Below are 26,979 nucleotides of genomic sequence, written 5' to 3' on the forward strand. Positions count from 1 at the left end.
GACCTATATACAGAAAACAAGCATTTCAGGGACCTAGATCCTCCAGGGCAAACAGAAGACAGAGAATACACGTCTCCATATCATGTCCAATCAAAAAGGCCACTAAATCTCTAGGTGCTAAAACATAGTCCCCCTCCAGACCAAAATCTATTCTCCATAAAATATACATAAACAAGATTTTGTCCAGAGGCTATTACTAGTTACAATTCTACCTAAATCAACCCACAAGCAATTACTAAGCAGATAAATACATAAACTACAGGTAAATGGACAATAAGGGCCATACTAAAAAATCCACATAAATATGTTTAGAAGAATTGCACATGTTTAACTTATATTGGATTGCTTGCTGTCTAGGGGAGGAGGAGTTGGAAAAGGAAGAAAAATATCTATTTTTTTTCCCAATTCTTCCACCTTCACAAGGAATAAAGCTGGGAACCAGGTGGCAGGACTCTCTCTCCTGGGGGGATGGGGAATGGATGAAGTCTGCTTTTTCATACATTTCAGTTTCAGGTCCTGAGCATTCTTAAAGGATCATTCTATCACACCCATCTTCACCAGTCTGCTCCTCCCTCCACACTGGGCTAATCCTAACACCCAGGATAACCAAAGTCTCTCTCAAGTCATACATTCTGTCCTGAGAACACCTCTTCCTCAATAATGTTTTTCTTCCTTTCTCCTCAGTCTAACCCAAACCATAGCACCATTGATTGCCTCAGCGCAGAGACTCCCCTGGTCACCAAAGGGACTCTACTGGATCATTATAATATATGTAATAGCGTATATCCTTTCCTCGGATATAGGTTCTCTAAACCCCATTTCTACTAGTTTCCTTCAGGCCCTCTCTGTCCCTGGCGCCACCACTCTGTCCCACCCAGAATCACTCTAAATCCAGAATAAATTCCCTTTTTTCATATCAGATCGCCTTTCCTCTTTTGAGTTCTTAGATCCTTCCCTTTCTATTCCCAGTGTCATTGTTCCTCTTAGTCCCACCTCCATCTCAAAAAACACCTTTCTGTCCCACCTGGAATTCCCCTAGAATACATGACTGCTCCTTCTAGGATCCCAAGGGGTGCCATTAGGAGTGGAAGATACTTCTTCATCCTGCTCTTAATTCTTCTTTCTCTTCAGGGTGGAAATTTCAGAGTGGGCATCTGCCCACCTCACAAGGTGCCCCCACCCGTCTCTAGGGTCACGCGTGTCTGTATCACCCCAGGCCTTTCTTCCATCCTTCCCGTTTCACTCCGGTTGGCCCCTTCCAATCGCCAAGAACCTCCAGTTCTGTGCACCGCCCAGTCCCACTCCGACGCCCCTTGTCCGCTCCTTCCCACCCCCACCTCACGCCCCTCCCCAGGACTGTCACTCACAAGCCTCCACCAAGTCCAAAAACAGAGCTTTCTGCCTCCGGTCCCGCTGTTGCAGCTGACGAATGATGTGCAGCTTCCAGCGGCAGGAAGAGGGAAAGGGCGAACTTGGGGCAAGAGTCCCGGGTCCTGGCATGGCGGCCCGCGATCCCAAAGGCACAGATTCGCTCCCTCCGCCCGCCCAACAGGCACAAAAGCTTGGCTCGACCAAGGCCTAAGGGATGGGGGCGGGACTTACGTGGGGAACTCCTCGTGGCGTCAACTTGGAGGCGGAGCCTCGGGATGGGGAAAGCCTCTGAATGTTCCATCCTTTGGACGTAGGGGGGAAGACGGGAGGATGAATAGCTAGAGTCCGGCTGCGAGAGAGAAGAGAGAGTCCGGCCACAGAAGCTGATCATTATTCACTTTTCACCATTCAAAATCTATAGGTCGGCGGGCAAGGCCGTCCCCGCTTCTGCGGAAAAAAATGTGACTTTAGAGTAAGTTCTCCTTAATCTAGAGATGGTACGATCCTCACCTGGGGAGGCAGAGCCGGTTACAATTGACCCTATAGCGCCCAGAGCCCAAGGTAGTAAAAACTTCTACAAGCAAATAGATTTAGAGCAGGAAGGGACCTTAGGAGTCCCCACGTCTTCCTCATTTTGCGTGTTAAAACGTTCAAAGCCGGGAACGTAAGAGATTTGCCAGAAGTCTCACACCAGCTGTAGTTAGAGCAGAAATTCAAACCTCCGAAGTATAATAATAATATTGGCTAACATTTGTGGAACACTCTTAAGTTTTACGAAGATTTGTATGTAATGTTATCTCATTTAATCCTCAATACAACGCCGGGAAATAGGTACTATTATTATTTTCCAGCTGTGAAAAAACTAAGGTTATGGAGTGACTTGCTCAGAGCCACACAGCTAGTAAGCAAAATTGAACTTAAATTCAAGTCTTCTTGACTCCGAGCCAAGGGCACCATCCACTAGACTGTCCTATTACCACATTGTTTTCGAAGAGGACCAATGACATCTTGCTCACCAACTGAAGTGAAGCCAACCAGGGGAGGACAGGAAGAAAGTCCTGGGGCGGCACAGATAGGCAAGAGTCAGGTGCGGGCATCCTAGGAGTGACAGAAGTCTCTGCAGAGGAAAGCTATGGGGTAGGCAGATGCCTACTCTGGAATCGCCACCCTGAAGAAATGGACGCCGTGGATAACCTTGGCGTCTCCCATGTCTGAGCAGGCTGGCTCTAAGCGCCCCACAGTACTTGCTTCAGTGGCTGTTGAGATAAATTGTTCTCATCAGTATTTCTGCAAAGCGAAGTCTTCAGGTGCTCGGGGTAGCTGTTTTTATTATTAATCATTTTGTTAATTCTTGTTGTAACTACGTTCAGAAGGCTTGAGGGGCTTAGCCAGGTGAGGAGCTCTCTGTCTCTCCTTCCCACAAAAAGCCATACTTGGCAACAATTTTCTATTTCTGCTGGAGTGCCCTTCCTCTAGTTTTCAGAGAAAGAATTATTTGCCACAAGAGTTGGAGTTAATGATGCTAAGTGAAATGAGCAAACCAGGAGATCATTATACACAGTAATAACAAGATTATACAATGAGCAATTCTGATGGACGTGGCCCTCTTCAACAATGAGATGATTCAAATCAGTTCCAATTGTTCAGTGATGAAGAAAGCCATCTACACCCAGAGAGAGGACCGTGGGAACTGAGTGTGGTTCACAACATGGCATTTTCACTCTTTTTGTTGTTTGCTTGCATTTTATTTTATTTCTCGTGTGTGTGTGTGTGTGTGTGTGGCACTATAATTGTATAAATGTATAATAAAAAGTTTTAATAAAAAAAGAAAATTATGCTTCAGCTTATATTCAGAATTCATCAAATCTCTCTTGGAAGGTGTACAGTATTTTTCATCATGAATTCTTTAGAATTGTCCTGAATTATTGTCTTGATTAAAGTAGTTAACTCTCTCTCAATTCATTATTCTTACAATGTTGCTGTTATTGTATGTACTGTTTTCCCAAGTTCAGTTCACTTAACTTTTCATTAGTCTACAAAATGAAAAAAAATTAAAATATAGCTAATTTTTTTTTTTTAAAGAGTAGGCGTTCAGTCTCGGGTCTTGGGAATCGGGGTCAGACTCTTTTCCTAAGATGGTGGCTCTTTCTGACTGTACCTCAGAACTTCAGGGAGAAGCACACAAAGCTTAGATTTGACCATGTGTAAGGTCTTCCTTAAAAACAGGAAGAGAAAGATATTCAAGATACGATATACAATATATTAGACAATTATATTTTTCTTTTACCCCAAAAAAATGCTTAATACAAAGGATGCACAAACAGGCATTAACAGCAATTAACCCAGCAATAGTAACTTATGATTATTATCAGCTATGGAGGTCTAAATTTAAAATCCCAAAACCTCCAACACTTTTAGTAGGATAACTCCACTTCATCTTACCTCCCTTGGAGATTATGTCTCCTGGAAAGCCAAGTCAAAGGTTGGGAGCTTCAACCTATGGTCTATTTCCCAAGAAACAGTGGAGCAACTATAGGGACTTCTGTCATAATTCAGGTGGGTGCTCCCAAGGAACTCAAGAATTTCCAACTGCCCCACCTCATGCCTTCCAGGGTAGAGATATCCTTATCAAGAATGCCTTTCAGAAATTTGTGACCAAAGATGAACTAGAGACCATTACTGATCACAAAACAGAAAATTTTGATTATGTCAAATTAAAAAGCCTTTGTACAAACAAAACTAATGCAAACGAGATTAGAAGGGAAGCAACAAACTGAGAAAACATCTTCACAGTTAAAGGTTCTGATAAAGGCCTCATTTCCAAAATATATAGAGAACTGACTCTAATTTATAAGAAATCAAGCCATTTTCCAATTGATAAATGGTCAAAGGATATGAACAGACAATTTTCAGATGATGAAATTGAAACTATTACCACTCATATGAAAGAGTGTTCCAAATCACTATTGATCAAAGAAATGCAAATTAAGACAACTCTGAGATACCACTACACACCTGTCAGACTGGCTAAGATGACAGGAAAAAATAATGATGAATGTTGGAGGGGATGCGGGAAAACTGGGACGCTAATGCATTGTTGGTGGAGTTGTGAACGAATCCAACCATTCTGGAGAGCAATCTAGAATTATGCCCAAAAAGTTATCAAACTGTGCATACCCTTTGATCCAGCAGTGCTACTACTGGGCTTATACCCCAAAGAAATACTAAAGAAGGGAAAGGGACCTGTATGTGCCAAAATGTCTGTGGCAGCCCTGTTTGTAGTGGCTAGAAGTTGGAAAATGAATGGATGCCCATCAATTGGAGAATGGCTGGGTAAATTGGGGTATATGAATGTTATGGAATATTATTGTTCTGTAAGAAATGACCAGCAGGATGAATATACAGAGAGGCTTGGAGAGATTTACATGAACTGATGCTAAGTGAAATGAGCAGAACCAGGAGATCGTTATACACTTTGACAACAATATTGTATGAGGATGTGTTCTGATGGAAGTGAATTTTTTTGACAAAGAGACCTAACTCCGTTTCAATTGATAAATGATGGACAGAAGCAGCTACCCCCAAAGAAAGAACACTGGGAAATGAATGTAAACTATTTGCATTTTTGTTTTTCTTCCCGGGTTATTTTTACCTTCTGAATCCAATTCTCCCTGTGCAACAAGAGAACTGTTTGGTTCTGCAAACATATATTGTATCTAGGATATACTGCAACATATTTAACATATATAGGACTGCTTGCTATCTAGGGGAGGGGGTGGAGGGAGGGAGGGGAAAATCGAAACAAAAGCGAGTGCAAGGGATAATGTTGTAAAAAAAAAAAAAAATTACCCTGGCATGGGTTCTGTCAATAAAAAGTTATTATACATTAAAAAAAAGAAAGAACGCCTTTCAGTCACCAATGCTCAGGGAAAGAAACACTTTGAAAGGCTTTGAAATTCAATCTCAAGCTCACTTAAGCCAGCATTCTGTCCCAGTCTTAGGTGAGTAGCCTGCCATTTCTGCTGGAGTGCTCCTTCTTCACCTTTTATGGGAAGTCCCTGGGAGAAAGAAAGAATTGGTAGCCACAGGTTCTGAAAAGTTGAAAGAGGGAAAGGCAGGGTGGACCTTTAAAGTCTATTGAATAGGTAACTCTTCCTGTTTCTTGTCTTGTGTGCTTGCTGAGGCCCAATCTAGCTAAGCATGAAGAGGTCATTACCAGAAGGTTGGATCTTTTTTTTTTTTTTTTTAAGATGTGGGCAACCCAGAAAGAGGGTGAGAAGATTTTTTTTCACCAATTATTGCTAATAAAAAAATCTGTCATCAAAACTATATAGAATACAATAGTACATAAGACCATTCCCCCAATTTATAGGTGATCATATAATATGAACCATTTTCAAAATGAGTCATAGGCTATCAATAACTAAATGAAAAAAATCTCAAAATCACTTTAAGAGAAATGCTAATTAAAAGCACCTCATAGATATGATTGGTAGAGATAACAAAGGAATGAAATATTAGGGCTGGAGGGGTTGTAGGAAAACTGTGGGTAGAGCTATAAATGAGTCTAATCTTTCTGAAAAAACAACTTGGAATTTTGCAAGCCAGTCACTATTCAAACTCTGGCTCAACAATCCAAGTAATGTTCAGGAAGATTCAATGACAAATAGAAAAGTTGAAAATACATACAAATAATTATACCCAAACTTAAAAGAAAACAAAAGAAACAAAGTTATGGGATGGCTGGACAAATTGGAACCTATGATTATAAGCGAAGTCAAATCAACAAGTATTTTTACACACCTTCTAAGTGGCAGGCATTGAGCAGGGGATGGGGTTGCAAAACAAAAAAGAGATCCTGCTCTAAAGGAGATCATAACCTAAAGGAGGAAAGAAAACATATAAAGGACCCTGTACAATCAAGATATATGCAAATCTAACCAGAAACAATCCGAAAGGAGAGCCTTTTGAGCAGGAATGGTTCAAATAGGAAGGGTTCAAAGAGACAGAATACAGGGAGTAGATCACAAAAGTAGATCTAAACAAAAGTTTAGAGGGAGGTAGACTTTGAGACTTTGGTTGTTCTCATAAGAAGTATGGACATGCCCCAAGGTACCTCAAGTTGAGAAGACTGAGAAAATCTCTTTAATTTTCAAGTATTTGGGAAATAAATCAATAGATTTGGGTTTATGTAGGTCTGAGCTAGCCCTTTGTGCCAGGCCAATAAAAAGGAGCATTCACTGAAATCTCTTTTTTGCTCCTTTTCAAGAGAGATCCAAAGAACTGAAAACAAAGAACCTAAAAGCAGACTTAGATCCTAGGAACAGTGAAGGAATAGGAGAAGAGAAGGGGGATGACATCTACACCCTCCCCTGCCAGAACCCAATTGTCTATATCCACCTCAGCCCCTGTGATGGCAGCTTCTTTTTTTTTTTTTAATTTTTATTTAATAATTACTTTATATTGACACTCGTTTCTGTTCCGATTTTTTTTCCCTCCCTTCCTCCACCCCCTCCCCTAGATGGCAAGCAGTCCTTTATATGTTGGATATGTTGCAGTATATCCTAGATACAATATATGTTTGCAGAACCGAACAGTTCTCTTATTGCATAGGGAGAATTGGATTCAGAAGGTATAAATAACCTGGGAAGAAAAACAAAAATGCAGATAGTTCACATTCGTTTCCCAGTGTTCTTTCTTTGGGTGTAGCTGCTTTTGTCCGTCATTTATCAATTGAAACTCAGGTCTCTTTGTCAAAGAAATCCACTTCCATCAAAATATGTCCTCATACAATATCGTTGTCGAAGTGTATAATGATCTCCTGGTTCTGCTCATTTCACTTAGCATCAGCTCATGTAAGTCTCGCCAGTCCTCTCTGTATTCATCCTGCTGGTCATTTCTTACAGAACAATAATATTCCATAACATTCATATACCACAATTTACCCAGCCATTCTCCAATTGATGGGCATCCATTCATTTTCCAGTTTCTGGACACTACAAACAGGGCTGCTACAAACATTTTGGCATATACAGATCCCTTTCCCTTCTTTAGTATTTCTTTGGGATATAAGCCCAATAGAAACACTGCTGGATCAAAGGGTATGCACAATTTGATAATTTTTTGGGCATAATTCCAGATTGCTCTCCAGAATGGTTGGATTCGTTCACAACTCCACCAACAATGCATCAGTGTCCCAGTTTTCCCGCATCCCCTCCAACATTCATCATTATTTTTTCCTGTCATCTTAGCCAATCGGACAGGTGTGTAGTGGTATCTCAGAGTTGTCCTAATTTGCATTTCTCTGATCAATAATGATTTGGAACACTCTTTTATATGAGTGGTAATAGTTTCAATTTCATCCTCTGAAAATTGTCTGTTCATATCCTTTGACCATTTATCAATTGGAGAATGGCTTGATTTCTTATAAATTTGAGTCAGTTCTCTATATATTTTGGAAATGAGGCCTTTATCAGAACCTTTAACTGTGAAGCTGTTTTCCCAGTTTGTTGCTTCCCTTCTAATCTTGTTTGCATTAGTTTTATTTGTACAAAGGCTTTTTAATTTGATGTAATCAAAATTTTCTATTTTGTGATCAGTAATGGTCTCTAATTCATCTTTGGTCACAAATTTCTTTCTCCTCCACAAGTCTGAGAGATAAACTATTCTATGTTCCTCTAATTTATTTATAATTTCGTTCTTTATGCCTAGGCCATGGACCATTTTGATCTTATCTTGGTATATGGTGTTAAGTGTGGGTCCATGCCTAATTTCTGGATGGCAGCTTCTTGATCCAAGACATAGATAGTAGGGGTACATGAACCTGAGTTCATGAGCTATAAATTTTCAGATCCAGACAGAGAGAAGCAGTGGCGTAACATTTTGATCTGAGAGAAGACAATTATATAGAGGTGGTCGAGTGGTGAGATTCTCTGAACCCCAGATTTATGGATTGTTAGAAGTTCTTCATCCTTACCTTTCTGCAGGAATGACTCTTCCAAATCTTCTAGAAGAGTAGTTTGACCCTACAAACTCTCTCTGTGAAAAGAAAGATGGAAGGAAGAAAGTAAAGAAGGAAGGAACAAACGAACCAGCGAAGAAGTGAGCATTCATAAAGTGTCACAAGTGCTTTACAAATATTATCTGATTTGGTCCTTGCAACAATCATAGCAGATGGGTACTATTATTATCCTATTTTTCAGTTGAGGGAAATTGAGGTAGAAATTAAGTGACTTGCCTTAGGGTCACATGGCTAGTAAGCATCTGAGGCTATATTTGAAAGTTTACTGAATTGGTTCACAACAAATAATTTCAGTTAAACTGTTGAAGTTGGGAAGGGATCCCAAAAGGCTGGGGGTCACAAACCAATGTTGTGAGGTATCTCAAAAGAATTTGCAGGCTTGAACCCATATTCAAGTCAAGAGGCAAAGTTTATTGGAATTGTAACACCAACTGAAGCAGGTTAAATTCCAAAAAAATTTAACAAAGAAGCCACAAAAATGGAGATACATGTATAGGACAAAAGTTGATCAGAGCTTCTTGTTACTTATTTACTAATTTTATGGCTTACAAGTAGGTTTGAGGAGTGATCTATTCTCTATTGTCTCAGGAACAGATTATCTATCTAACAATCAATTATGTTTGTAGGAATATTCTAAGGCCAGAAGACTTTGAAATCACTGACAGATAGATTGTTAAAACAATAGCATTCTAAAATCAGAGGGCCTCAACATCACTAATATATCTTCCCTAAAATCTAAGGGAAGAAAAATTATTATATTCCTAGGCCAGACAACTTTTATAATCATTGACAGACTGCACTCCAAAGTTGGGGGAGGGAGGAATCTCAGTATCACAGATTCCAAAGCCAGAAGACTTTAGAATCATGGACAAATTGTTAGAACAGAGGTACACCAAAATCAAGGAGACCTCCCTACTGCTATCTCCCCTAGAAGCTAGACTCCTTCAGAACCACCTTTATATAGAAGGCAATCTTGGGGGTAGAGTTAAGATGATAGAGTAAAGGCAGGAACTCACCTGAGCTCTCCCTCAAATCCCTCCATACCTTTCAATAATAACTCAAAACAAATTTTAGAATGGCAGAATTCACAAAAAGATATAATGAAATCATTTTGCAACCCAAGACAACTTAGAAGGTCATCAGGAAAGGTCTGTTGCACTTTGATGAGAGAGGATGCAGTCAACACAGGCTGCACCAGACCAGACCAGGTCTCAACAAACCAGGATCAGGCCTTGGAGGCAACTAAATCAATGGAAGCAAAGGCAGTTTCCAGATCCTTAACCTATAGAAAATAGCTTGATTGGATAACAGGACAGGAAGTGATTTACAGGGGTCACTTTATTGGAACCAGGGGCAGGATTCTGTTGCTTTGCCCATATTTGGATCTGGATTGCAATTCTCTTAGTCTCAGTTCAAGGAGGAAAACAAGCCCAACAGAGTTTATGACTGCGGGGAAACAGGAACTCTGGTCACAGTTCCAGGGCTGAAAAAAGTGCTTGTGATCACTCACAAATCAATGCATAGTCCAGGAGAGTAGTAAACACACCTCTACCTAGATCATAGGAAAGGGCAAAAAGTTACAGGTTCTCAGAGTTAACTCTGAAAACAGCTGCACAACGAATGTTTGTGGTAGCTCTCTTTGTAGTGGCCAGAAACTGGAAACTGAGTAGATGCCCATCAAGTGGAGAATGGCTGAATAATTGTGGTATATAAATATTATGGAATATTATTGTTCGGTAAGAAATGACCAACAGGATGATTTCAGAAAGGCCTGGAGAGACTTACAGAACTGATGCTGAATGAAACGAGTAGGACCAGGAGATCATTTTATAACAATATATATGAACATGATCAATTCTGATGGACGCAGCCATCTTCGGCAATGAGATGAATCAAATCAGTTCCAATGGAGCAGTAATGAATTGAGCCAGCTACACCCAGCGGAAGAACTCTGGGAGATGACTAAGAACCATTACACTGAATTCCCAATCCCTATATTCTTGCCTGCTGGCATTTTGGATTTCCTACACAGGCTAATTGTACAATATTTCAGAGTCCGATTCTTTCTGTACAGCAAAATAATGGTTTGGTCATGTATACTTATTTTGTATTTAATTTCTACTTTAATATATTTAACATCTATTGGTCATCCTGCCATCTAGGGGAGCGAGTGGGGGGAAGGAGGGGAAAAATTGGAACAAAAGGTTTGGCAATTGTCAATGCTGTAAAATTACCCATGCATATAACTTGTAAATAAAAAGCTATTTAAAAAAGAAAGAAAGAAAGAAAACAGCTGCACAAAGATCTGAAGCTTGGGACAGTGTCCCCTTCACTTGAGAAGCAGAATCCTACTTTAACACAGTTAAAAGTCAAGAAATAGTCTGAAAAATGAACAAATTGAACAACAAAAACAGAAATAGTCTTACAATAGAAAGTTACTATGGTGACACTCAAGAAGATAACAGTCCTCTATCCAAAGTCTCAAAACAAAATAACAGTTAGTCTTGAGCCATGAAAGAGCTCAAAAAGGATTTTTTAAATTAAGTTTAAAAGATAAAGAAAAAATTGGGAAGAAAAATGAGAATGATGCAAGAAAACCATGGAAAAGAATAAATAGCTTAATGAAGGATACACAGAAAATACTGAAGAAAATAACACTTAAAAAAAGATCAATTCAAAAAAGGTACAAAGGCATAAAAATCCAATGAAAAGAATACCTTAAAAAGCAAAATTGGTCAAATTGGGGGGGGGGAATATACAAAAATTCACTGAAGAGAAGAATTTAAAAACTAGAATTGGACAAATGGAAAAGGGGGTACAAAAGCTCACTGAAGAAAATAATTCTTTAAAAGATAATGACTTTATGAGACCCTAAGAAATAATAAAACAAAAAAATAAAATAATAGAAGGCAGCATGAAATATATCATTGGAAAAATAACGGATCTGGAAAATTAATCCATGAGAAATAATTTAAGAATTATTGGACTACTTGAAAGTCATGACCAATTAAAGGGCCTAGACATCATCATTCAAGAAATTAAGAAAACTTCCTGATACTCTAAAACTAAAAGGTAAAATAGAAATTTAAAGAATTCACCAATCACCATCTAAAAGAGATTCCAAAATATATAGATTTCTATAAGAAATGATCAGCAGGATGATTTTAGAAAGTCCTGGAGAGACTCTCTTGAACTGATGCTAAGTGAAATGAGCAGAACCAAGAGAACATTGCATAAGGCAACAAGAAGATTATGTGATGATCAACTGTGATGAACTTGTCTCTATTCAATGAGGTAATTCAAGCAATTCCAATATTTTGTGATGGAGAGAGCCATCTGCATATAAAAAGAAGACCATGGGGACTGAATGTAGATCACAACATAGTATTTTCATCCTTTTTTTTGTTATTGTTTGCTTGCTTTATGTTTTATTTTCCTTATTTTTTCCTTTTGATTTGATTTTTCTTGTGCAGCAAGATAATTGTGGAAATATGTATAGAAGAATTACAAATGTTTTAACATATATTGGATTACTTACTGTCTAGGGGTGGGAAGGGGGAAAAGGAGAGAGAAAAATTTGGAGTACAAAGTTTTACAAAGGTGCATATTGAAAACTATGTTCACATGTATTTAGAAAATAAAAAGCTATAAATTTTTTTAAAGTGAGGGAGAGAGAAAGAGATTCCAAAATGAAAACTCTCAGGAATATTGTAGCCAAATTGCAGCCTCCCAGATCAAGAAGATAATACTATACCAGTGAAAAAGAAACAATTCAAATATCATAGAGCCACAGTGAGGAAAGCATGAGGTTACATTAAAGGACTGGAGGGTCAGTTATTCTGAAGAGCAATTTGGAATTGTGCCCATAAAACCATGAATACTCTTTGAACACAGTAACAGCAAGATTATGTGATGATCAATGACGATAGACTTAGTTCTTCTCAGCAATACAATGACCAAAGATAATTCCAATAGACTTGGTTTGAAAAATGCCATCCTCACCCAGAGAAGAAACTATGGAAACTGAATCTAAGCATGCTGTTTTTACCATTTTTTAAAATTTGCTTTTTTATTTCTTGTGGTTTTTCCTTTTGTTCTGATTTTTCTTTCACAATACAACTAATATGGAAATGTTTTAAATGATAGTACATGTATAACCTATATCAGATAGCTTTCTGTCTTGGGGTGGGTGGAGAGAAGGAAGAGAAGGAGAAAAAAATTGAAACTCAGAATCTTACAAAAGTGAATGTTGAAATGAGGTGATTCAGGTCAATTCCAATAGATTTGTAATGTAGAGAGACATCTGCATTCAGAGAGAGGAGTGAGAGGATTAGCTGTGGATCACAGCATAGTATTTGCATATTTTTTGTTATTGTTTGCTTGCTTTCCCCTTATGATCTGATTTTTCTTATGCAACATGATGTTTGGAAATATGAATAGAAGAATTGCACATGTTTAATATATATTAGATTGCTTGCTATCTAGTGGAGGAGAGTAGGAGGAAGTGAGAGAGAAAACTTGAAACACAGGATTTTACAAGGGTGAATGCTGAAAACTATCTTTGCATGTATTTTGAAAATTAAAATCTATTATTAAAAATGTATATATACATATATATAGCCTAAAGTTGTAAAAAAAAACAAAAAAAGAAGTGAATGTTGAAAATTATCTTTACATGTAATAGGAAAAATAAAGTGCTATTAAGGAAAAAATAAAGGGTCAATGAGCTTGGAATATGATATTCTGGAGAGCAAAAGGCTAGGATTACAACAAAAAATCACCTACTCAACAAAACTCAGTATAATCTTTGGGGGAGGTGGAGAATGTATATTCAGTAAAATAGAGAACTTTCAAGAATTCCTAATAAAAAGATCAGTCCAGAAAAAAAATTAACCTTCAAATACAAGATGGAAAAGAATAATAAAAAGGTAAATAGGAATTCAATAAGGTTAAACTGTTTATATTCCTATATGGGAAAATGATGTTTATAACTCTTAAAAATTTTCTCATTATTAGGGTAGTTAGGAGTATACATGGGCAGAAAACAGAAGTGTGAGTTGAATATGTTGGTATGGTTACTTAAAAATGTAAAATTAAGGGACTAGAAAGAAAGGTGACAAAGGAGAAAGGTGACAAGAGAAGGTGAAAGGGAGAGGTAGAGTGGGATAAATTATCTGACATAAAAGAAACTAGAAAGAGATTTTATAATAGAAATATGGGAAGTGGGGAATTGGGTCAAAGAGGAATAGTATACACACTTAGTTGGATGTAGAAATCTTTCTTATCATACAGGAAGGTAGGGAGGGAAGGGGATAAAAGAAGTGGAGAGGGAGAGCTGATATTATATAAAGGAGGAAAGTTTGGGGGAGGTAAAAATAAGAAACAAAATACTTTTGAGAATAGATAAAGTAAAAGAGAGGGGGAGAGAGAGAGAGAGAGAGAGAGAGAGAGAGAGAGAGAGAGAGAGAGAGAGAGAGAGAAAGAAAGAATGTAAAATAAACAGGGGAAATAGGATGAAGGGAAATACCTAGTAGGATGGAGGGAAATACCTAGTTGGCAATTATTACTGTGAAAAAAATTTTACATTGATTTTCTCTGATAAAGATTTTGTTTCTCAAACATATAGAAAACTGCATCAAATCTATAGAAGTAAAAACCATTCTTCAATTGATAAATGGTCACAAATATGAACAGGCAGTTTTCAAAGTAATTAAAGCTATCTATAATCATATAAAAATGATTTAAATCACTATTGATATAAGAAATGTAAATTAAAACAATTCTGAGCTACTACTTCACACCTATCAGATTAGCTAGTATGGCAGAAAAGGAAAATGACAAATATTGGAGAAGATGTGGGAAAATTAAAATACTAATATATTATTGAAGTTGTATTCTGATTCAACCATTCAGGAGAGCAATTTGGAATAATGGCCAAAGGGCTATAAAATCATGCATACACAATATCACTACTAGATCTGTATCTCAAAGAGATTAAAAACAAAAAAGGAAAAGGACACATAGGTCCTATGTGCACAAAAATACTTATAGCAGCACTTTTGGTGGTGACAAAGAATTGGAAAATGAAGGGATGTCCAATTGGAAAATGGCTGAACAAGCTGTTGTATATGATTGTGATGGAATACACAGTAACAGCAATACTGTATGATGGTTTACTATGTATAGCTTAGCTATTCTCAGCAATGCAGTGACCTAAGACGATTCTGTAGGACATATGATAAAAGGTTCTGTTCATCTCCAGGGAAAGAACTGGTAATACCTCAACACAGATCAAAAACTACTTTTTCTTTATTTTTCTTGGATTTTTTTGTTTGTTTTCTTCCACTGAATGACTTATATGAAAATGTGTTTTGGATGACTGACTACACATGTACAACCTATATCAAATTTCTTGCCTTCTCAATATAAGGGAAGAAAGAAAAGAGGAAGAGAATTTGGAGGAGAAAAAAAGAATTTGGTTTTTTACATGTAATTGGGGGGGGAGAAATAAAATATTAAATTTAAAAAAATTTATATTTTCCTAATCCATTCATCATTTCTCTCATTACAACAGCTATTTCCAAATCTTTCTATCATTTCTCAAACTACCCATAATACCTCTATCCCAATTTCCTTAGCTAAAAACGTTCTCTAACTTCACCAAAACAACTGAGTCTGTTCACCAAGAACTCCCTCTTCTCCTTTTCTCATTTCACAACACAATTGTTTTTCCCTACTCTCTCTTTGTCTTAAAAAAAGAAATGGCCCTTCTTCTTCCCAAAGCCAACCTTTCTCCATCCCATTGCATCCCACCTTCTCCCTTGTCATTCCCACAATCTTAACCTATCTTTGATAGTTCTCTGTGTAATGACTATTTCCAAGCTATTTATTTCTCTTTCATCCTCCAAAAAAAAATTCTCATTTGATCTGTCCATCCCTACTAGCTATAATTCCAGATATATCTTTTCATGATTGAACTCCTTGAAAAGGTCATCCACAATTTGAACCTCCACTTCCATTCCTCTCACTCTTTTCTTTAAAAGAAAGTCTCAATAATATTTTAATTTTTCAAATTACATGTAAAGATAATTTTCAACATTCATTTTTATAAGATTTTGAATTCCAAATTTTTCTCCCTTCTTTCCCTCCTCCATCCCCAAGACAGCAAACAATCACTGATACAAGTAACATATGTACAATCATTTTAAACATATTCCCATGTCATATTGTGAAAGAAAAATCAAAACAAAAGGGGAAAACCATAAGAACAATCCCCCCCCCCCCCCGCCACCAAAGAAAGGTGAAAATTGGATGCTTCAATCTGCATTCAGTCTCCATAGTTCTTTCTCTGGATCATTTTCTTCTTAATTCTGTCTTTTAGCTTTTAACCTTATCATTCCCCTGAAACTGCTCTTTCCAAAGTTACTAATGATTTCTTAATTGCCAAATCTAATGGCTTTTTCTCTGTCCTCATCCTTCTTGACCTCTCTGCATGATACTGTCCTCCTTCTCCTTGCTATTTTCTCCTGCTCTAAGTGGTTATGACACTGCAATCTTCCTACCTCATTGATCCAACTCTATTTTGTTTGCTGGCTATCTCTCTGGATCCTCCACTAACCCTATGTGTCTCCCAAGGGTTTGTCCTTGGCCTTCTTCTCCCTTTATACTATCTTGCCCTCATGAATTCAGTTATCATCTTCACAATAATGATTCTCAAATCTATCTATTCCTAACCTTTCTATTTACTGCCAGTCTTACATTTGTTGTTTTGTTGTTGTTCAGTTATGTCTGATTTTTTGTGACCCCATTTGGGGTTTTCTTAGCAAATATACTGGAATGGTTTGTCATTTCCTTCTCCAGCTCATTTTACAGATGAGGAAACTGAGGCAAACTGGGTTAAGTGATCTGCTCAAGATCACACAGCTAGAGAGTCTGAGACCAGATTTGAACTCTGGAAGATGAGTCCTCCTAACTCCAGGCCTGGCACTCTAGTCGCCCATTTGCCCATATCACATTATCAACTCTCTACTAGAAATCTAGAACTGGATACCCTGTAGATAATCAAGAAATCAATATGTCCAAAACAGAATTCATCTTTTCCCTCAAAATTTTCCCTCTTCTGAACTTCCCTATTGTCACAGAGGACACCATCTTCCTCCTAGTCAGCCAGGCCTGACATCTTGGAATACTCCACTAATCTTTACTCAAACTCATCCCAAAAAGCAGTTACCAAATCCCTCCCTCTCCATCCACACAGCTTCAGACCCTATTTACTATATGCTCTTACTTCTGCAATAGACTCTTTGTTATTATCCTAAACTTATGTTTCTCCCTTTTTCAGTCTATCCTCCACTCAGCTATCAATCTTCCTAAAACAAAAGTCTGACCACTTCACCCACCTCCTCCATTCTGGGGTGTGCTGGGGCCAGTTCTAATTAGCTCACCAGCTGATTGTTAGATTTTCATTGTGACAATGTACAACTCAGAAATTTAGGCTGGATTTATTGTTCTGTTCATTGGCTAGACTAAACAAAGTGATAGAGAAATGATAAATTAAATTTTAACATGTGTCTGGCATACATTTCTCTTCAGAGAGCTAGTTGCTAAATATATACCAGTACACAACCGCCTCCACTCAATAAACTCCAGTAGCTCCATATGACTTCCAGGATTAAATACAAAATCTTGCATTTGGCTTTTAGAGTCCTTTACAACTTAGCCCCTTTGTACTTTTCCAATCTCCTTAGTCCCCTGCACATTGGTGGATTGTTTTCAAGACCGAAATGGCATTGCTTTATTATTAGAGTCAAGTTACAATGTGTCTCACTATGACTGATCAGACCAATATGAGCTTGGAGTGCTCTACTACAGATTGGACATTAGCCCCTATGAACATTTGGGGTGACTTCTCTAATTTTGCACATATTGTGTTTCTTTTGGGCTGAATTCACTTCTGCTTTGCTCATAGAGCACAACACTTCTCTGATGAGAGCACCTCATGCAAGGCAGTCCTATGCCAGTGTCTCCTATGTCATACAATCAAATGACATTGGTCTTCTTGTTCCTTGAATGTAACAGCCCAACTCTTGACTCAGGCTTTTTACTGGCTTCCTAAATTTTCTTCAGGACTTCAACAGACCTTCCCTGCTCTCCCCCCACAAAAAAAAGAAACCTCTTACCCTATACTTCTCTGAGGTTGCCACCCATTTATCCTGTATATGTCTTAAATGGGCATAATTTGTATACATGTTTTCTTCATGCATTGCATTTTTTGCCTTGCAACGTATCTTCAGCACCTATTACAATGCTTAGCACATAGTAACAGCTTAATATATACTTAATTGGGGAGTAGTGGATTACTTCTCACTGGATGTTTCCAAATAAAAATTAAAATAATTTTGTCAGATATGTTGTGCAGAGGAATTCCAAGAGAAAGGAATATACAGGTTTTTGATAAATGATATTCCAGAGCAGAGTCATCTAAGTGGTCCAATAGATAGATTCCTGGGATTTGGTTCAAGAAGTACTGAGTTCAAAGTTGACCTCAAAGAAAGGAAGGACACAAATAAGGGAGAGAGAAAGAGAGAGACAGAGACACAGAGAGAGAGAGAGAGACAGTAGGTGACAGAAACCAATAATGAAAAAGAGAGAAATGAAGGGAGAGAGACAGAAACAGAAAAACATAGACACAGAAACAGAGGGAGGAAGGAGAAGGGAAGAAAGGGAAAGCAAGGGAAGAGAAAGCAAAGGGGAATAAAGAGAAGAGAAAAAAGGGAAGGAGAGGAATAGGAAAAGAAGAAGGAAAGTGAAGAAAGGAAGGAAAGGGAAGGAAAGGAAAGGAAAGGAAAGGAAAGAGAAGGGAAAGAAAGGAAAAGAAAAGGAAAAATGGAAAGGAAGCAAAGAAAAGGAAGAGAAGGAAAAGGAAAGAAAGGAAATTGAAGGGAAGAAGGAAAAGGAAAAGAAGGCAAGGGAACGAAAAGAGGGGAGATAGAGATAAACAGAAAGAAAATTTTTTTAAAAGATGAAAAAGTTTCATGGAAAAATGGAATTTGAAGTGAGATAGGAAGGGTAATTAGCATTCTAAGAAGTAGAAATGATGAGGGATTGTACTTCAGGCTTAGGAGACAGCTTGTTCAAGGACCCAGATGTGGATGCTGGAACAAAAAAATAAGAGGTCAGCTAGCTTTCTAGCTATTATTTTGGGGAAAAAAAAGAGTTGTTGTTTAAAATAATCCAGAAGGGCAAGTTGAACCCAAATTTTAGAGGCATCAATTCATCCCATCTACATCCTATAAGCAATAAAGAGCCACTAAAAGTTTTTGAGTAAATCATAGCTCAACCTTAGAAAGAATATCATATGAGCTAGAAGGTAATTAGTTTGCATGTTGGAAGGAGAGGGAAGGAGAAGAGAATTATAGATTTAATTCTACAGATTCTACATAATTCTACAGATATTGGAAAGTTTTTGCAACCTGAAGCAAATCTATTATATTGCTCTGAAATACTGAATAGTAGAAACCATACTTGGACCCAACTGGAAGAGCTTCTGTATTTCTTGACCAAGTTGTGAAGGGGAAGGGAAGCAGAGCAGTATAACTCTTGGTTCAGCACACAATGATGCTTCATCGGATCCTCAAGAACTCAGATGACAACAATTCCTACATGAAATCAAAGACTTTTCTGCAGCAAATCAATATATACATTCTGTACTCAAATCTGTGTTTTCCTAAATTTGAAAGTTCTCTCCAGTGATACAGAAAACAGCCCATCTGTACCTGGCTATCCTCTGCAGCTGTTACCTATGTTTTTCCATCAGTTTATCACAAGAAGTCCACCTGATAGACTGGCAGCAAATCAATATATACATTCTGTACTCAAATCTGTGTTTTCCTAAATTTGAAAGTTCTCTCCAGTGATACAGAAAACAGCCCATCTGTACCTGGCTATCCTCTGCAGCTGTTACCTATGTTTTTCCATCAGTTTATCACAAGAAGTCCACCTGATAGACTGGGAACCTTCCTCTCTAATTTATACTGACAGTAATCCTAATAAAAATGGTTCTGTTCTTTTTGGTGTAAAAAAAAAAAGTTGACCTCAAAAACTTACTAGTTTTGTGATGATGGGCAAGTCACCAAACTTGTTTGAGATTCCTTATCTGTAAAGTGGTGATACAATAGCATCTACTTTCCAGGGTTGAGTAAAGATAAAATGAGATAATAAGTGTAAAGTGCTTAGTACCCAGCACATATAAAATATAGTTATCAGTAGTAGTAGGCCACAAAGGTACAATTACAAAACTAAAGATAGAGAGAATACAAGATCCCATTAATTTATTATTTGTTGAATATAGAGAAAATATTTAATTCTTTACAGGCTCTCTTCCAAAAAGGTATCTCCCTTAGACATATTAAAATCATAAAAAAGCCCCTGAATAATGTAATGAGATAACTTTGACCATTCTTATTAATATCCCATGAAGTATCAAGCAGATATTGGCAAAAGGGGGTTGGCTTCACCATGGAGACTGACCAGAAATAGGTCTGAGTGGTCAGAATCACATCCCTCTGCCCTTCATTAGAACAAGTCTATGCTCTTCTTATAATTCATTCTTCTCATTGTTAATCAGAGTTGATTATCATCCTTAGGAAAACCCACTCTTCTAAGGGAATATAAGCATTGAATGGTTTCCATGAGGGATCTTTGGAATTTGAAAACCCTAATGGCCCCCTTTTATTAAGTATCCACTATAATTATTTAAAAATTACACAAAAAATAAATAAATAAAAATTACACAGAAACGATGTCTTAAACTTTTTATACATCACAATATGTATATATGACTGAACTACATATTTATATGCATATATATGTAGTTCATATATGTAGTATATATATGTAATACATATATATATATTTAGTTCAGTCATTTCCAGTTGTATCCAACTCTTCATGACCCCATGAAGGATTTCTTGGCATAGATACTAGAATGCTTTGTCATTTTCTCCAGTTCATTTTACAGATGAGAAAACTGAGGTAAACAGGGTCGAGTTAACTTGCCCAGGGTTGCAGAGTATCTGAGGCCAGATTTGAACTCATAAAAATGAATCTTCATATCTCCAGGCCTACTTTCTTTTCAGTTCTTTACTTAGCTGCCCTTGCTATCAACTCTGATGTCTATTGTTTCTGTGATCTGTTCTTTGAACCTTTAGGATTAAATTTATTCTCCAATTAATTTTTAACATTAAAGACCTTTTATTTAATGTAATTTATAATGTGTTGTGCTCAGTAAAATGCATTTAATATTTCTGCTTTTCAGCATTTGTGAAAATAACAGCTATCATTTATGTAGCGCTTTAAAGTTTGCCAAGCATAATGCATATTATCTCCTTTCTCAAATTTGCCCTACAACGTGATCAAGTTTACCTAGCTTTCAAATATGTATACTCCTTTTTGTTCCCATTTAGTAACTACAATCTTTGACAAAGTTGATCATCTCCAAGTTTTTGTGACAGTGCTCTTTCCTGTTTCGCTTATCTGTCTGGATCTTCATCCATGTCATACCCACTAATTTTAAGTGTCCATTACCCTGGGCTCTCCTTTTTTTCTGTATACCATAACTTGCTAATTTAATCAGCTTTCATGAGTCTGTCACCTAAGCAAATGATTCCTAGACCTATGCCTCTAGCCCTAGTCTCTCCTGAGCAACTGTCTCACATCGCTACCTTTTGGAAATCTAGAACTGTCTATGATTCTAGACACATCATCATCTAGATACATCAGATTCAACATGTTTCAGAGAAAACCACCTTTCCCCACAAATCCTCTTTTCTTAACGTCCTGAGACTGTCCACCTTGTGTCGTCTTCCACTCGCTACTCACTCAGACTAGGTCAGGCTGTCATGACCTGTCAATATCACGTCCTATCACGTCATGACTACCGCAAGAGCCTTAAAGTGTACCTAACTTAAGTCTTTACTCAAGAGTTTTATAAGCTATACGTTGCAAAGCAGGTGCCAATGTGAATAAGCCCAGGCAATTTCTAGTCGGGAGTTCTCTCCACCAACTAAATCTTCGGTCCGGTCCAACAGAAATACTGCCGTATTAGACAATCCTTTTTCGAACTAGAGATGTTGAACTCGAATTCCCAGAAGGCTCAGGTACAGCCATCCTGGGGCTGAGCCTGTCGGGAATTGTAGTTGCTGCACCCTCTTAGATTGCGGAGAAGGTTCACTGGACTACGACTCCCAAAAGGCCTTGGTAACTGGTCAGCCTGAAGATGGGGCGCTGCTGCGGCCTGGTCTACTGCCTCCCAGATCATAGTTCTGGGTGCTAGGATAAACGACATTATGATGCCATGGCTCCAGTTTCTATGGCGGGACCCGGAATCACCTCGGCGCCGAGCCACGTAGAAAAGAGAGAGATATCAGGGCTTGATATCGCAACGTGCATTCCCGCCATTCACACTAACATTGACTAGAAGTGGCCGGCAGGGGGCGCGGGCGCAGTGTGACTCAGGGTGGCCGGCAGGAGGCGCAGGCGCAGTAGTAACTCGAGGACTGGTGGTGGACAGTAACCTAGTGAGGCTCTTAGTCGCGGTCGGGAAACCCTGACAACGACGCATGCGCAGGAGCAAGCGCCCGTTATTAATGGAGATTATTTTAATAGCACTGTAATTCTTTATCCTTGACACTTTCCTAGCGAGTCTACCACATCCCTTATCTGGCCACTCCCAGGAAAGAAAGACTCACGAATTTATTATCCTTGTCTTAGAGAGAAATTAACTGGCACAGAGATAAGAACTCACCTACGCGAGGTCACACAGCAGTTTAACCTGGAATTAGGAATCGTAGACCCCCGACCCTGCTGCTCCTTCGTGGGGCGTGAGCCGGGAGACCTGTGGTGTTTTTCCCTGGGAAAGAGTGCCGATTTGTATTGTAGGGGGTTGCACTAGGGGGCTTTTCAGGGATCATAACACTGTTTAGGACCTCGGGGAATCTTGGCCCGTTTCTCTGCTGGCAAGCAATCGAGAAACCAGTGTCGGGTCAGTGTTGGAGGAGAAACTCAATTCCTGCCCTCAGAGAATTTCTAATCTAGGTGGGAGACTCTCTGCGCAGGGAGTCACAGGATCTGCCTTAGCGTTGGGATGATAAGTAAATACTCAGGCTATTTGAGGTGCATAGTGTAGTAAAGACAAGATGCCGGGGGCAGCTAGGTGGTGCAGCGGAAGGAGCACCAGCCCGGAAGTCGCACCAGCCCGGAAGTCAGGAGGATCTGAGTTCCAATGTGACCTCAGACACTTAACACCGCCTGGCTGTGTGACTCTGGGCAAGCCACTTAACCCCAACTGCCTCAGCAAAAAAAAAAAAATCAAGATGCCCACTTTTAGGGAACTCCCAATCTGGTAGAGGAATAGGAATTAGAGAGACTGGTATTCCTTCCGGGTCACAGCTCCTCTGTACATCCTCCTGGAGGACTCTCCTCCCTGTCTCCCTATAAATGTGACACAGGGCAATCACCCAATGTGCCCCCTCCCTCGTGTTTTCTTCATATTCTGTGTGTGCCACTGGAGCGCATCGATTTTCCGTTGTCCGCCTATGCTTGGGCCCCAGGGTTGTAGATTTATGTCTGGCCCCTTAATTTATCTAGTCAAACATGGCAGGTGACATCCTTAATACGACTTATCCTGGGTGATTTCTCACATCCCTAAATGCATCAGCGAGTTACAAAGTGCTTGGAGAGATCTGAGGAGAATGGTTATTTATCATTTCGAGGATAGTGAAGATTTAGGGATTGTTGGGTTCCTGGAGTGGAGCTTTAAAAGAAATCAGAGAGTGATGGAGTGGCAGGGCATTCCAGAGACCAGAGAGTAACAAACACCCAGGGGTCTTTAGGGAGTTCCCTCTTCCACACAGTCTTCCAAAAGGAAGATCAACTCCTTTTCTTAAAGCTGGGGTCTGATCATGTTGCTCCCTTGCTTGAGAAACTTCAGGGACTCCTCTGGCCATGAAAACATAGTGGAAAATGCTGTTTTGGCATTTGTTGTTCAGGTTTGTTTTTTGTTTTTTTGGTTGTGTCCAGCTGGAACTGGCATTTGAACCTCATACAATCTGACTCAAGCCTTTCTTTTAATACTTATTACACATTACTATCTTCAGGCATTCTGACTGTGGCCAAATTGGCCTGCTTTCTGCCACCTCCAGTCCTTTCTGCTGCCAGATGTGCCCTCCCTGCCTCAGAAACCTTGGCTTCCTTCCAGTCTAGGCCCCCAAAGTCTCCTCTGGTCCCCCTGGAGCCAAGGGTCTCTTTCACCCCTTCCAAAATGACTAGTTAAGGATTCTACTCCTATCCCTCCATAGAATGTAAACTTCCTGAGGGCAGGAACTATTTCTAGGCTTGTTTGTGTTGTTGGAGTTGGCTTGACTTGTAATTTCTTTGGCTAGGGAACAGCTGATGAAGAAACTTCCCCTATCTCTGTAGATCTGCAGCTGTTCTACAACTTACTATATTAGGGAGTAGATAAAAACAGCTTACTACACAACAACACAGTGACACGGGTAGATAAAAGTCTTAATTTCACTTTCTAGAAGAGGAAACAAGTTCAGCAAGGGGGATTGAGAGGCTCAGCATGTGTCAGACAAGCTTGAATCTGGGGGTGTCCATATTGGCTGTCAGCCTTCCCAGGTGTGTCTTCTCTTTTAACTCTTCACCAAAACTGCCCTCTCCAGAGTTACCAACAATCCCTTAGTTGCCAAATCCAATGGCTTTTTCTCAAACTTCATTCTTCTTGACCTCTCTGCATTCTCTGACACTGCTGGTCACTTTTTTTTTTTTTTTTGCTGAGGCAATTGGGGTTAAGTGACTTGCCCAGTGTCACATAGCTAGGAAGTATTAAGTGTCTAAGGTCATATTTGAATTCAGGTCCTTCTGACTTCATGATCATTCTCATAATCCCTTCTCTCTAGGTTTTGGGGACCCTACTCCTCCTGGTTTTCCTCCTCCTATCTGCCTATCTGACCACCTCTGTTTCTCTTACTGGATCCTCTCCTTATAATAGCTTCTTACTGCGGATGTCCCTCAGGGTTCAGTCCCAGGATCTCTTATCTAATCTCTATTCTATTTCCCTCAATGATCTCATCAGCTCCCAAGGTTTTAATTACCATATTTATGATGATGATTCTCAATCCACCTATCTTCCCCACAGTCAATCTGTTGTCTAATCCTGTCACTATCACAGGCAACATTTCTCAACACCCCTTTTCTGCTCTGACTTTACCATCACTTATCACCTCTGGCCTAGATTTTGACATTAGCTACTGGTGGATCTGCTTGCCTACTCCAATCCATCCTCCATTCAGCCACCAAGAGATTCTCCTAAAGTACAAATTCAGCCATGTCCCTTGTCACCCTACCCTATGCCCAATAGTGGCTCCCTTTCTCCTCAGAAACAAATGAAAAATTCTGCTTGCTGTTCCAAGCTCTTTTTCACCTGCCTCCTTCAGTTCCAACTCCTATCCAGTCTTTTTATACTTCATTTCCCTTTATATACTCTTTAATCCAGCTCTACCTCTTGGCTCCAGCCATTTTCTCTGGTTGTTGCCCATGCTTGGAATGCTCTCCTTCCTCATTCTCTTCTGGCTTCCTTTCAGTCCCAGATAAACCTTTTCAAATTCCTCTTAATTCTAGCATCTTCGCCTAATTACTTCCTGTTTTATCCTTTATATTGCTTATTTGTACATATCTTTGTGTGTGTTGACTCCCTCATTAGGCTGTGAGCTCTTTGGGACCATTTGCTATTTTTTGCCTTTCTTTTCATCCCTACTGCTTACCACAGTGCCTGGCACATAGGAGGCACTTTTAGAAAGATTTACTGGCTTGAAACTAACATGTAAAATGCCTTCCCAACTTTAAATGTTATATAAATGCTATTATTATGATTATTCTTCCTAAACCAGACACAGAACTAGGATTTCAGTCTTAGATTTGCTTCAAGTTTCTCAAAGGTGAAAGCTCCTTTTCCTCCCTAACCTATTCTGCCTCTCCCCTGCACCATCCAGCAGTGATGGGTATATCTGCAAATCTATCCTCAGCCTAGATCTGCCTTTGAAGAGAAAAAATGGTTTGTGCTTAGGGAGAACGGGAAATAGTAAAGAATTGTGGGTAGGATGGGAGTAGATTGTGGGGTATCTTTGTTTATGACTCATTGCTTATAAGGTGCTTAATGATGCCTTTCCAATGAGCAGAGCTACTACTGGACACTGTATGAGACTCCAGGGCTGAATGAATCAGCTTGAGGCTACAGTAAGGGGTGGCAGAGGATAAAAATACCAGGAGAGAAGCAGAGAGAGAAGCTCCCTGGAGGTGGGGCCCACAGCCAGATTCAGGCATGAGTCACCCACCCCATAACTAAATTTAGAAGATGCTGAGGGAGGGACCTTCCTCCCCTTGAGAACTATAGAGACTAGAGAGGTACTAATTAAGGTGTTTAGGGGCAAGCTGAAGGGGTCTCCAATGGTCATCTGAGGAAGAGAGCCCAGGAGCAAAGGGAGACAAGGGTAGGAGAGAATAGGGTGTGGGGGGAAAAAACTAATAAACTGATCTGTAAGCCCTGGACTCAGACTGTGGTATTAGCATGAGTCCTAAGCTCACACAGAGAAATGCCTTTACTTAACAGAGGACTCAGAGAGAGGATGAGAAGATGGGATGGCCCATCTGAACTGAATAATTGGAAAACCATCCCAAACACTAGAGTCATAGACCCAGAGAATCTGAGGGCTCTTAAAGCTGAGGTCTGTGACATTTAAAAAAATATTTTGATAACTATTTTAATATTACTGGTTTCCTTTGCAATCCTATATACTTTATACATTTTAAAATATTCTTCTGAGAAGGGGTCCCTAGATTTCAAGATGGTCAAGAATGGTCCCACACACAAAGTTAACAGCTTAAGTGATTTGCTAAGGGTTACACAGCCAGGATCAGAAGCAGCTCAAGAGCTTGACTCCATGTCTTTTTACTTGACACACCTCATTGGGCATGCTCATACTGCCCCAATAATCTTAGCAGAGGAGGAGTCAGGAAGTAGCCTTAACTGCCCCAGAAAGATCAGAACACTAAGGACCTGGAGATACAGGCACCGAATACCCACTGCTGCAGATGGAGCAAAGAGTTTCCCTGTGGATGCTCCAGATGACCTGGACAGTCACCCCACCAGGGTCTGAGGGGTCTTTAAGCCCAGAAGGTAGAGAGCTGTGCTGACTTCCTGGATTTCCCTCTTCCATGCCCCAGACTCAGCAGGAGAAAGACTGGAGAGAGTTTAGGTCATGGAAACAGCCAGACAAGAGATCATACCTTATTCATGAGCCCCTGCCTGGGCCAGGCCTGGTCCTCTACAGGCTGTTAACCCCAGGGTGATAAGCTCCAGGAGAGAAGGAAGAGTTTGTGTTTTTTTCCCCCAAGGTCCCCATGTCCTCACTCTCCATGCCCTACCCCAAGTATAGGGAGATCACTGACTTCTACTCCCAGTAGGATCCCTCTAGCCCCTTAGAGGAAAATAGGACATAAAGTAATAATGTAATCATATCATGTAA

The 26,979-nt window shown here is 39.4% G+C and overlaps 1 protein-coding gene across 4 annotated transcripts in view; it reads right to left on the reverse strand.

Moving 5' to 3' along the window:
• The window catches only part of ATG16L2 (autophagy related 16 like 2), a 46,629-nt gene extending 24,031 nt beyond the window's left edge, over window positions 1–22,598 (reverse strand). For 2 of the 4 annotated variants that reach the window (XM_051987189.1, XM_051987186.1), the window contains exon 1: window positions 1,368–1,588. In XM_051987189.1, the coding sequence (XP_051843149.1) occupies window positions 1,368–1,500 (133 nt within the window). In that variant the 5' untranslated portion in view covers window positions 1,501–1,588. The other 2 variants (XM_051987190.1, XM_051987187.1) reach the window with 2 other exon arrangements.
• Between the last annotated feature and the right edge of the window lie 4,381 nt (window positions 22,599–26,979).

This window comes from Antechinus flavipes, chromosome 3, assembly GCF_016432865.1.
Source record: "Antechinus flavipes isolate AdamAnt ecotype Samford, QLD, Australia chromosome 3, AdamAnt_v2, whole genome shotgun sequence".
In the NCBI taxonomy this organism is placed as follows: domain Eukaryota; kingdom Metazoa; phylum Chordata; class Mammalia; order Dasyuromorphia; family Dasyuridae; genus Antechinus; species Antechinus flavipes.